General features: G+C 41.4%; 1 protein-coding gene across 12 annotated transcripts in view; it reads left to right on the top strand.

Moving 5' to 3' along the window:
• The window catches only part of SGCD (sarcoglycan delta), a 526,403-nt gene extending 515,582 nt beyond the window's left edge, over positions 1-10,821 (top strand). For all 12 annotated transcript variants that reach the window (XM_080554840.1, XM_080554843.1, XM_080554842.1 and 9 more), the window contains 2 exons: positions 18-141; positions 1,826-10,821. In XM_080554840.1, the coding sequence (XP_080410966.1) occupies positions 18-141; positions 1,826-1,999 (298 nt within the window). In that variant the 3' untranslated portion in view covers positions 2,000-10,821. The remainder of the gene's footprint in view (positions 1-17; positions 142-1,825) is intronic.
• Positions 10,822-12,331: the final 1,510 nt, after the last annotated feature.

Consider the following 12,331-nt stretch of genomic DNA (forward strand, 5'->3'; position numbering starts at 1 on the left):
TCCCTTTTCTGTTGCAGACTGGAATCACCTACACGCGCGTTGGTGATGGAGGCTCCGAAAGGCATTGAGATCAACGCTGAGGCCGGCAGCTTGAAAGCCACATGCAGGACAGAGCTCAGGCTGGAATCCAAAGATGGAGAGGTAAGCGAAGAGTGTCAAGCCTTATGGCAAAAGCAAAGCAAGCCACAGATCTGCAGATTTATAACCTCCAGATTCACTTAGCAGCTCCATTTGAAACAGTCATTTAAAAGCACTGGTGAAGCAGCCTTCATAGCTTAGGTTGTGCTAGGAGTGATTGAACATATCATATGCAAACAAGGCTCGCTCTGTGGAGAAGGCTGATTCATTATTTTTAAAGTGCTTGGATAATAGCATCTGTTGTTCAAGCAAATTTATGCAGCTGTAAAGTACACAGTGCTCCTAAATTCTTTGTTTCCTTGTCACTTTAAAACAAGATTTACTTGGCCAACATAATTAAATCTTTTATCATACATTTTTCTATAAGAAGAGCTTAATTCACCTGTATTGATCTGAAAAGCTTTTGTAGCTGATGTTTTCATTTTGGAAAGAAAGGGAATATTAGGAGACAGAGGTTGTTACACTGGGGAAGCTTCTAAAGGGAAAGAGAGAATAACTAAAACTGATAACAGAACAAAAGTAAAATAGGTCTTGAGTTAAGCCTCTTCTGGTGTCTCACGAATATGTGCACACCAGTTCTCATTCCTTCATCCCACCACAAAAAAAAAAAAAAAAAAAAAAAAAGAAAGATGGGGATGTTGGGGGAACCCAAGGAGAGCCTCAGCAGGAGGCTTCCCATAAAACACAAACCTGTCACCAGCAGAGCTCCAATATAGCCTGATGTTTTCCTATCTTAGGTGTGATTCACAGGTTGGGATTCTTACTGCGATTCCTGCCGTTTCTAAATGTTGGCATTTTAATATATTCCAAAGCCTGACCAGGGTTTTAAAACAAAACAACAAAACACAAAGCAAAACAAACAAAAAACCCTACCTAATATACCACAATTGAAATCCAAGGCATTTCATGACTGCAAGCAGTTCCCTTTATGTTTTTAACACTAATTTGCCTTTAAAATGCATATATTGACCTGTCTCTTTCAGGCGATTAGATGGTTGGATACTGAAACAGAAGTGGCAATTTTTCCTGTAATTGCAAGATAAGAGCAAATACTGTCAATCGCCCTGTAATATTCTGGACTGCAGGTTATCTGACGCTGCCCTTCTCAGTAATATTACAACACTTCCCTGCAGCTGCCACGTGTCTGAGAGCTGCCACATGTTCACTTTTATGTGCTGCTTTGTAAAGAGAAATTCGGGTCTGTTATGGCATTTAAATATTTTTTTAATATACATAAGTGTATATATATGTTTACATAAAATATACGTAAAAGTCAGAGCTGTGAGCCTGTAAGGAAATGGGATCACAGTGCCAGAAGTCCCAGCAGAGGAGAGGGGTTGTTGTGTGGAGGTGAACCGTACATTCTTCCCCAGGCAATGAGGCGTGTTGCTGGGTGCTGCAAGGGTTAACCCAGGCACAGACATGCTCCTGAAAGCCATGAAAACACAGTGGGTAGATTAACAGAAAAAAAATGGAGGTCTTAGGAGGCTCACGGTAAAGGCAGGTAATACACTCACCCAGATTTATATCAGACTTTCCCCAGCTTCACACATTTGCCTGCCAAGTTTCTGTAGCAGCTCAGTTGTCCAAAGGATGCTTCCTTAAACACAAGTTCTAAATTAACAGCAGGTAACAGAGATTTTACTAATTCTCTCTCTTTTTTCTCTCTCCCCCTCTCCGACTTCAGATAACATTGAATTCTGCAAAAATCAAACTACCTAACTTGCCTCAAGGATCTTCCTCTTCTGCAGGGTCCAGGCAAAAAATCTACGAGCTCTGTGTGTGTCCCAATGGGAGGTTATTTCTGTCTCAGGCAGGCGCTAGCTCGACCTGCCAGATAAATACAAGCGTCTGCCTTTGAGAGACAATTTGCAGTGGGGCATTGCAGGCAGCACAAAAGCTAATTCTGGTCTCGCAGATTGCAGCTGCCAACTATTTTTACTAGAACACAGAAAGCCTATCAAAGACTTTTTTTGTGTGCGCGCGCGTGTGTGTGAATATATATATATATAAAATATATATATAAAATTATATATATCCTCTGTGTAAAATGATGTTTCAGTACAAGGAATCCCAGGGTGACCCTGTTACATTTCTGTAGCATTTCTCTTTCCCCCACCAAAATTTACTGGTACAATCTACTGAATTGGACTTGATGCTCCCCTGGACCCTTCTGTAATAATATAGTCTAATGATCACCCCTTGTTTTTGATCATCTTCTAAGAGCAATGGGATTGCTGGCTGGTCAAGACCCTGGAACCAATGTAGACCCACCAACATACAAAGGGGAGAGCAGCATCTCTGATTATTTTTGCACCATTAAATCAGTGGCATGAGAAAAACAAAATGGCCGGATGTGCTGTGCTGGTTGCCTAGAGCGATCCAAGATACCTGCGGTTAAATTATACACTTAAATTTTCACCTGAAGCATGACTCCCTGTTGGGAGCGATGGATCGTACTTGGCCAGTAGGAAAATCCTGGTCTTCTTGCTGGAGTGAGCGTTTGCTGAAGGGGTTCGATTCTTGCCTGTGCTTGCAATGGATGCCTTGTGCTATTCAGGTGTGTCTCTGTGCTAACAGAACTAGCATTGTATTTAGTCCTTGAAAGGAAAAAAATAAATAAATAAATAAAGTGAAGGTTGGACTAAAATAGAAAAGCCTTGAACCTCCTCAGTTAACAGGTGTCCTGGATCACCCTACGTGCTCTCTATTACCACATTCAAATTTGAAAAGACCAAATGTACCACGCGAAGGTGAGATTTAAGATTTGGACATTACCTACCAATATGTACAGAAACAGAGGAAATTACCTGTTCTCTCCATAGAAACATAGAAATTCCTGCAAATTGGATGTATAATATGAATGTTATGCCAGAATTTTTGTCATCTTTCCATTCAGGATATGCAGTCCAAGATCACATAAATTTTGCAGAGATTGCAAATATCAGAGATGCTGACAATGTAACAGATTATTTTTTCCAATAATCTATAAAGATTATGACAAATTCAGATTACTGGAAAGCAAAGGCTTTGGATGGTGGTTCATCTGGAATTTGAGTCCAAAAAGCTCTGTGGTTGAATCTCTTCATGGGTTCGTTTTTCCTTACTGAAGTCCAGGAGTCACTTACGGGCAGGATAAAACATGCATTTGATCTGGTAACATAATTTCCCATGTTGAAGTTTTGAAAAATACTGAGAAGAGCACAGATTTTTGAATTCTGACCCATAACTGCATCCACGTGCATGCAAAAATTCTTGAAAAACAAATGAATTAATTATCACAAAAGTGTTCAAGTCACAGTAAATCTCACAAGGACTGCGAGGTTTCTAAGTCACTGAGATGCTACTGAAAATATTACCTTGTATGCAAATACAACAGATCTGTGCCCGTCCCTAGTCATATCTAAGCAAAGCTGGTATTCCTCGAGCAATTTTCAAGATAAAATGTAGCTGACAATAATTTTTAGAAATAACTTAGCCCTTTCTTTTTTTTTTTTTTTTTTAACATATTTCCACGCATTTTCGTATGGTCTGGAGAGTACCAGGGTTTGATTTTTTTTTTCTTTTTTTAATGATCTATTCTGGCCTAATCCAACACTGGCTGGACTCAATGGGAAGATTTCTATGAAGTTTGGATTAGATGTTGCTGCCTAACAACGCAATATTCCCATAAAATTTATTCCTGAAAGAGGATTGAGTGATCTACATTTATTTCAGTGATGCTTTCAGATCAATGAATGAATTCAAACTATTTGTTAATGAATGATTCCTGTAATTATTATGTCTTGAGTCAATGTTCGAATGCAAAGGGTCACCCAGGATAACAATTGTATTGGGACACAGGACTATACCATCTCTGTTCAAAGAGGGGAATTGTGCCTATGCCTTAAGTCAATGCACTCAGCAAGGAGAAGCACATCATATTTATCTTGTTACTAAAACTAGTTCATCTGGGGGGAGGGACAGGAGGGTGTCTTGGGATCTGGTTGTGCAACTTAGATGTTAATGAAATGCATTTAGACTGTAGGGGCACCAAGAATGATACCAATTTATTTTATTTTATTTTATTTTTAACATGTTATATACAGCAAAATACTGTGTACGTTACCTCTGGGACCACAACAGAAGTCCCGTTCATAGTCCTACATTTACTGTAGAATTTTTTCCCTGTTTCACTTAATACTGATCATAAACCTTATAGCAAGCACGGCCCAATTCATAAACGAATCCTGAATGCACAAGCACTTGAGGGATTGTGAAGACAGCTGCTGCAGGAAGAGTATCCTGTACAGAAAACGAGTTGCATTAACTTTCCCTTCCCTGGGGGTGTCAGTGCTAGTGAGAAACATGGGGCTGAACACAAGGACTGACCCAGAAGGGATGCTGCCTCCTGATCGCCATGCTCCTCTCCCAGGAGTCCGCTGGCTCAGTCCTCATCCCCACACACCATTTAGCTGCTGTGCTGAGCACTGCTTTCCCAGCAATTTCATTTTGAGTGGCTGGTCTTCTCAGCTGAGCTCTTGGACGAGGTTATCACCTTCTCATATTAGGAAGGCTATAAAACTGCCTGAGGGCATTCAGCTATTTATTTTGGTATGAATTTCTATGGGGGAGCCGTTAGGGAACAGCCTTAGACATCTGGGCCATCACTACGAGATAGCATTTTCTGCAGAAATCTTCTTGGACATGCCTTTAATTATGCCTGTGTAAAGGAGTTCCAGTTACTTCAATATACTTTACAATCATATTCCCATCTCAAAGAGCATAACACGATATGCTGTGTTGCTAGAGAGATTGAACCTATATAGAGACCTGAAAACCTTTTGAGCCCCACTTGAGTGTTGAGAGCACAGTTTGGATGATGATGCCCATTCTTGCCCTGGCCTCATGACTCATCCCCTGCTGTTCAGTGAGTGGCAAGCCAGAGCGAGCAGGACTGCATGTCTCAGATCCCGGGGAAAAAAAGGCATTTTGTTTAAGAAGTGGCATGCAAACACATCCAGCTATCTCACGTTTCATAGTTTGTTGTCTGGGGGCAATTGTGGAGTGACCAGCTCACCTGTTCCAACAGGCAGATGCATAAGACTCCCTTGCCCAGAGTCCACTCACATTTGCTTTACCTTTATGGGTTGGTTTTCTTTGATTGCATCCATGTTAAAACCTCCCTGGCCAGAATTTTGTACATATGCTTTACCTGCCATTGATAAATGCCAAAAACGAACAATGGTTTGTGTGTTTCTTTATGAATTGGGCCTGCAATTTTGTTCAATTGAGCATTTGCTATTAGGGGAGATGCCATTTATCTCAAATCAGAGTTTAGTTTTACCTCTCAACGCTAAGGCAAGGCTGGGATGGATGGTGAGTTTGTTTATACCGAGCTCAGTGGAAGAGACCCCAACGACTTCACAGCCTGAGCTAGAGCAGGAGCTTGACGGATGAAAATTTGCGGCATGGATGCCAGTGGAGACACTGCCAGCTATTTCGGTGGCCGTGGAGCTGACCTCTGACTCTGCACTGTGTGCAATCCTGCATTGCAGCTAGGTGCATTAAAAGCATTGAAATGCTGATCAAGGGACTGTGATACTAATGTCAGTATACCTTAGGCAACCAGTTAATGATAAATGCTTTTATGTGTTGTAGTTCTTAATTTTACAAGGCTTTGGGACCTTGTTAAATTTGCTTTAAATGCTACACTTCAGTACACAGTCGGGAAAATGACTGTCAGTGCTTACCTGTACTCCAGTACCTGAGCCATATGTCATGTATGACCCTTCTGTGTGGATGTGGGGAGGGTTAAAGCAAAAAGACCTTGCCATTAGAAAAAACAGAGATCCTAATACCAATTGTACAACTGTATCCATTCTCCATGTCTTTGGGTTTGGTTTTTTTTGTTTGTTTTATTTTGTTGTGTTTTGTTTTGGTTTGTTTTTTTACCCTTTTTTGAAGTATATTACCCAGTAGTCAGTGAAATGGGTAGCTTTAGAATAAAAAGAAATGTTAACACTAAAGGAAGTCCTTGAAAGGGGAAAGCCAGTAACTACTTGACTAGGTATAAGGCCTCTCCTAGGTATACATTTTTAGAAAACTAAGCATGTGCAGGAGTGATTTTTATTTGTTTCTCTCAGTCGTGTCTTGTCAAACAGCTGTATTTTAAGAGTTGTGTTTTTTTTTTCTCCCTCGATTATAAATATCATAATGCACAAACAAAAAAGTTTAAGGCATAAGCCTAAAAATGCCATCTGCAATATATGGTACAGCAAAACGATGTTTAAATCAAGAAAACCCTCCCTAGAAATTGTTTCAAGGTTAAGGAGTGATTCCTGTGGAACTTCTGAAGATGTCCAGTCAGTTTCCATCATACCTGGTTTGCAGTGACGGATGATTTTAAAGGAAATTAACTTTTGTTGTCATAAAATACATGCACGCACACATATATATACACATGCTCACATACAATTTTTTTTTCTATTTGCTCTTATGGCTTTAAGTTTCACATTGCAAAAGACAGTGAGCCAAAGACCAAAGACTTACAGAAATTAATCCCTTCTCTAGTTGCCCTCATGCCTGAAATGCATTAACTTTAATGGTGCTTTTTGGAACTGGCCAGGAAAAATACAGATTTATTGCATAGCTGCATTTGAGAGAATACAGTGACAGGAAAGGAAATAACATGAAGTTCTGTAAATGTATACAGAGGGTAAGGTTACCTGAAAATTGAAACATGCAGAAATAACCAAAAAATTAAAAGACGTCCTCCCAGGCTAAAAGTATAAATAAACTGAGGAAATGTTACCGACTGTGCACTTCCCTGCACTTGAGCATAAGCCGATGAGGGATGCTGGTAGGTTTTGGCAGGGGGGCTTTGTGGATTTCTCAAGGGCAGGCAGGCATGGGGCTCTTGGGCTCTGTTTCAGGGAGGACATGAACGAGAGAAGGATGGCTCCTATACAGCCATCTGAATCTTCAGTCTTAAGAATTCTTAGTACCCTGCTTGGTGAAGAAGAATAACTGCGCTGTAATGATTTAGTGATTTCATTTTAAAGTGCATGTAGTAAAAATAAGAAAGTTAGGAGCTATTTTTTTTTGTGTGTTTTTCTTTTTTTTTTTTCTGTGTGTTTTTTTGTGTGTGGGTTTGTTTTGTTTTGTTTTTAACAGCTGACATTTTAAATTTGGAAATGTCATCATCCAGAAATCACCTGAAATCACCTGAGCAGATGCAGGGAGCATTCCTGTCAAGCTCTGGCAATCAGGAGATTGGTGCTTTTCAAATCTGAACACAGCAGCTTCTTTATTCTCATTGCTGTTGTTGTTGAGGAATGCAATCACAGTAACATTTCCGTTTTCCCAGTTTTAAGCTTTTCCATCAGTTCTGAAATTGCTGTGTAGTGTTTTGGTAGCCAGTGTTGTGCCACACACACAGGGCTATGTTCAGGTGGCTGCGGTCCCCAAATGCCATCTCAGCTTCTCATGCCTCCAAAGACCAAAATCAGCTAGCATCAAGCATGAAGCAGTAACACTAAGGTGAAATTTAGGCCTTTTGGGTAAATTCTCCATGGGAGTTGCAGTGTTTTCACAGCTGATGTAGCCAAGTTTATAGCTGTGATTGGAGCAGGGTTAAACACTGATGTGGCGCTGATGAGATTATTCAAGCAGGAGCGGAGTAAATTAAAGAAGGCAGGTAGGAGGGAGAGGGAAGAAATGGCAAGAGACATCACCCTAATCACGGTAATGCAGCAAACTTTTGTCTGTTTACACTATTATACTTTAAATTAATAACATCCATTTTACTAAATATGGTAGCAATTATGTTTGATCTTTCCTGGTGCACAGTGGAATTGCTGTCACTGAAAGCACTTACAGCCTGGGCTGGTTAAGATTGCTAGGGTGTTGTTTCCGTCCACAATAACCACAATGGCTTGGGGCTTGGATGGAAATTATAGTGAATAGCTTGTATTTAGAAAGCTTTTAAATCTACTGTGGTTGAGAAGCACATGGTTATGCACATACAGCCCTGAGGCTTTATCATTTAAAACTCTCTTGTCCTGCCACTTGAATTGCATTGTGCCCTTGTGAAAAGTGACACACTTTCTTTATGCAGGAAAACGTGGATATTTAAAGCTGCAGGACTTTTTTCTGAAGGGAACGAGAAAATATAACCATAGCGTACCATTGAGACTTCCCATCCAAGTCACTTTAAACTAGAGATGTGAGTCCCTTAAAAATTAAGTTGCTACAAGTGTAATTCCTGCGGGAAAGTCAGCTCTGGTGTCACTTCCAGGAAATGTCTCACCTTCTCGACGTCTGTAGTGGCTGGGATCTTCTGCCACTGGTAAATCAGTAGCAGTGGGCTGCCTGGTCAGACGAAGCCACGTTTCCTTTGGAGCCACTCATCTCCATGGACAGGGTGAGTTTTGTTAGTTTTTAACCAGTACTTAAAAGTAGGAAGGATGTGTCCACTGCGAAGCAATATGTAGTTTGTCAAATCTTCCTGCCTGCAAGAGAAAATGTCAGAAAGACAGAATTGTGCAAAAGTGTTGCATTTACATTGTTTCCTGCTCCCAAATGCTTTAGATAAAAACATGCAGCCTTAGTAAAAAGGTCTTTTTTTTTTTTTTTTCTAAGATTAAAAAGACGTGTTGGAGCCTTTCATCAGGTCCATCCCAAATGGAAAGTCTCACTCTTTCTAACACTTTCACCATGACAGGAACAGGCCCATTGCAAAGCATAGGTCATGTGCATCTTTGCATGTAGCAAGAAATTAGAATTGCATTGTACTTTCACATTTTTACCCCATTCGAAAGGCTTAACCACTGATAGGAAATAAAGCTTTCTGAAGCCTGCCTACAGCTAAATGCGTTACCACTTTCTAAAGCAATGTAGTTTCTTTGTTCTTTTAAAGATTTCCTCATAACGGAGTCCTTGAAACATCTTGAGGCAGGCTTACGCTGGAGAGCAGAAGAATAATTATTTGTGGGCGGTTCTATTTTTACCAAAGGCTGGATTCTAGTTGAAAAAATGTTGCTGTTAGAGTTTCTCCCACACTTACTTAGCTGCAAACACCACCACCCCCAACACTACAGCAAGATTTCTCCCAGGATAGCTGCCTGCAGAGCAGGGAGCTAGCTGCTCCACTAAGCAAGAGCCTGCTAATTTTGTCTTCATTTGGGTCCTCCTCTGGGTTTGCGCACTCACTACCAGTGCTATATTTGATGTAGCAGCTAATGAAACACTTTGGCAATGCTAATGATTTTGCAGATGGATGTGTACATGCAGTCTAAGTGGTATAAATTATGGTGGTGGTTATTGGTTGCTGTATTAACAAGGCCTTGATCACCTTGAAGGCAGCCAGGGGATGCCCCCGGTACGATGCTTGCCCTCAGGCAGCCTGTGAGGTGGGGAGGCTGGAGGCTGGCATTGCTCTTTCTCGTTGATCTCCATCCCATTGCCAGGTCCTCTGCACTAGAAACAGCAGCAAGGAACGGTGCCTGCCTTGCAAGGCTGGGCTGGAGCAGTGCAGCAGCTTGCACAGGACAGGCACTTGACTCTGTGGCTGGGGTAAATCAGGATGGGGCTCCGTTTAACTCACTGGTAGCCTATACCATCTGAGGGTTTCGCCCTGAAGGTGTGAGTACCCTGTCTAAACCACCATGATCCATGCTCCAGCCAGATTATTTCATGGGCAGTACGTGCAGCAGGAGGTCTTGCCAGGGCTCTGGGGCTCCGCTGCTCCCACGCACGTTAGGTCAGGGCTGCACTGTGTGCGGAGTGGCTTCCGCAGAGCAGACGCTGCTGGAGGAATTTGCTTTCTTGTCCCCTCCTGTGGGTAATCAGAGAGAGCACAGAAGTTAGGAGTAACAAATCCTGCCCTTGCTCAGCAGAGTGAGAGCACACCAGAAGCCTCATAAAGAGCAGATCTGAGCAATTATCACACCCTGTGTTTATCAAAGAAGGGCTCGGTTGATAGCACTCACACCCAGATTTCTCCCTAGATCAGAGCTTTTCCTGAGCCATGAGCCAGATCTCGATCTGGATCTGCACTGTGCAGTACTCTGGGTGCAGGGAAGGGATTGACCTGCTGGATCTGACTCAGATCCGTTTGATTTTTTTTTAGTTTATTTTTTGCCCACCCCTTATCGAATTAGTTTCCTTGTGCACGAATGCCAATAGAGTTGCTGATATTAACCCAACACATGCTCCGCGTAATTAGACCCAGCAGCAGAACAACATTCAGTGTGAGTTGAAGCAAATCCCCATTCATCTACAACAGCAGCATAAAGGCATGACCCATATGCTATGGCAGTTTTCATCTGTGATGGTTAAAATACCTTGTCTGACCTCTACTCTGATAACCACCAATGACCTTGATATTGTAAACAGGACGAAATGAATTTAAAGTCTTATCATAGTTCTCATTAAGAAATTCAGATTGGTTTGGCTTTTTTCTTTTTAATTTATGTATGTGTGTGGTTGTGTGGGAAAATATAAAGCTTTTTTGTATCAAATAACATCAATCCTTGCACACTCTATGCAAAATTTTGTAAGCATTGCAATAATGCTATGAATTACACAAGGAACTATTTTAACTTTATTACACTTTCTGTATAAAAAAAAATTTGTATTTAAATGATTTCAACTGCAATCTTGTAAAATATATTAATAAAATAATGATTGTTAAGAAGGAAAGAGATGTTGAGTTTTTTTTTTGTTTGTATGAGCCTGACAAATACAATTTAGACATCAAACATTCATTTGTCTGTAGGGTATGGTTAGGATGTGTTTGCAAGGTATGTCTGTATATCTGCATGTATTTGTATGTCCATAGGATGTGCCAGACTGCTTCATACGAGTGATCTGTTTCACAGCATCAAGTCACTGGATATATTCATGCCAAAACATGCCGTAGAGGAAGAAATGATGGGGAAAGTTGAGTTACCACCTTGCTTACTTACAGTTTGGTTGAGCTTTGCCCTTGTACAGTAGGAGTCTCTCAGCCAAGCAGTGCTGTGGGCACTGAGATCCTGCCTGAGCACCACAAACCCCTCGGTGAGGATCACTTGGTGGATCTGGTGCTGCTCGTGCTCCAAACCAGCAGCACCTTGGGGTTTCCACAGGCTGGGAGGGGACCAGAGCCAGGTGTATGCATCCAGGAACAAGCCCCTGCCTGCGCACAGTGTGGGGAACATGAGCTCAAGTCTGCCTGCAAAAAAAAATTTAAAATTAAAATTAAAAAATAAAAAAAACACAGCAGCTTGGACCAACTGGTTGCTTTAATGATCCATCAGTTCTATTTTAATTGGCTAACTAATCAGATGCTCAGGGTGACTCTGCACATGCCAGGCAATCACTTGCGAGGGCATTTTGCAGGAGCTGGATTTTAAATATGAAGTTGTTCACCATGGATTTTGTCGGTAAATGAGAACATTGATTGAGGCTCATTAGCTGAACGAATAGCAAGAATTCAGTCCAGCTGAAAAGACGTGCATGCCTTCCAAATGCACAGAGCATGAGCCCAGTGATCACAGCTGAAATACTGCCAGAGTCCAGCCTGCAGGGGTACGTGTTTACCCGTTTGGGAGAGGTAGTGTTTATCAGCCTTCAAGTAAGTTCACACAGGTCTGTTTGGCAGACACACACAGTCTTTTGCTCTCTGGGTTTTGGACTGTTTGCGGTTTTAAACAAACAAATAACAAAAAAAAAATCAAAAAAGCAGACAACAACAACAACAAAAAATGTATTTCAGCTGAACTTCAGGTGTCATTCTTGGCCTGAGTTTGCAATTTCTAGCAAATTGGCAATGAAATGATTCATAAGTTAACCCCATTTCAGTACCATGCTGCCGGGGACTGCACAGCACCAGCAGGAGTTGCAGCCAGCACCGCCACAGCAGGCAGCGGCCGCATCCTTCACCAGGACCAGCAAACTCCTCCTCGGCTGTCTCACGTGTGTTGCGATTTAAGCAGGGAGGAATTATGAAATTCAGCCTTAGCAGCAGCATTTGCAGTGCCCCTATATAAGAAGTGCTAAGTGGTGGTTCTCAGCACCAATGATATTTTAAGTGGTTTTGAAAGCCTAGGAAGCTTTGGTTAAAAACAGGTTTCGTTTTGCAAAATCCACTCCCTGGAAAATTATCAAAATGCAATTTCTTCCCAGATTTTTTGCCTTTCCATTTTTAAGAAGTAGTTCCTGATTCTTG

The sequence above is a fragment of the Anser brachyrhynchus genome (genome assembly GCF_964034855.1).
Source record: "Anser brachyrhynchus genome assembly, chromosome: 14".
In the NCBI taxonomy this organism is placed as follows: Eukaryota; Metazoa; Chordata; class Aves; order Anseriformes; family Anatidae; genus Anser; species Anser brachyrhynchus.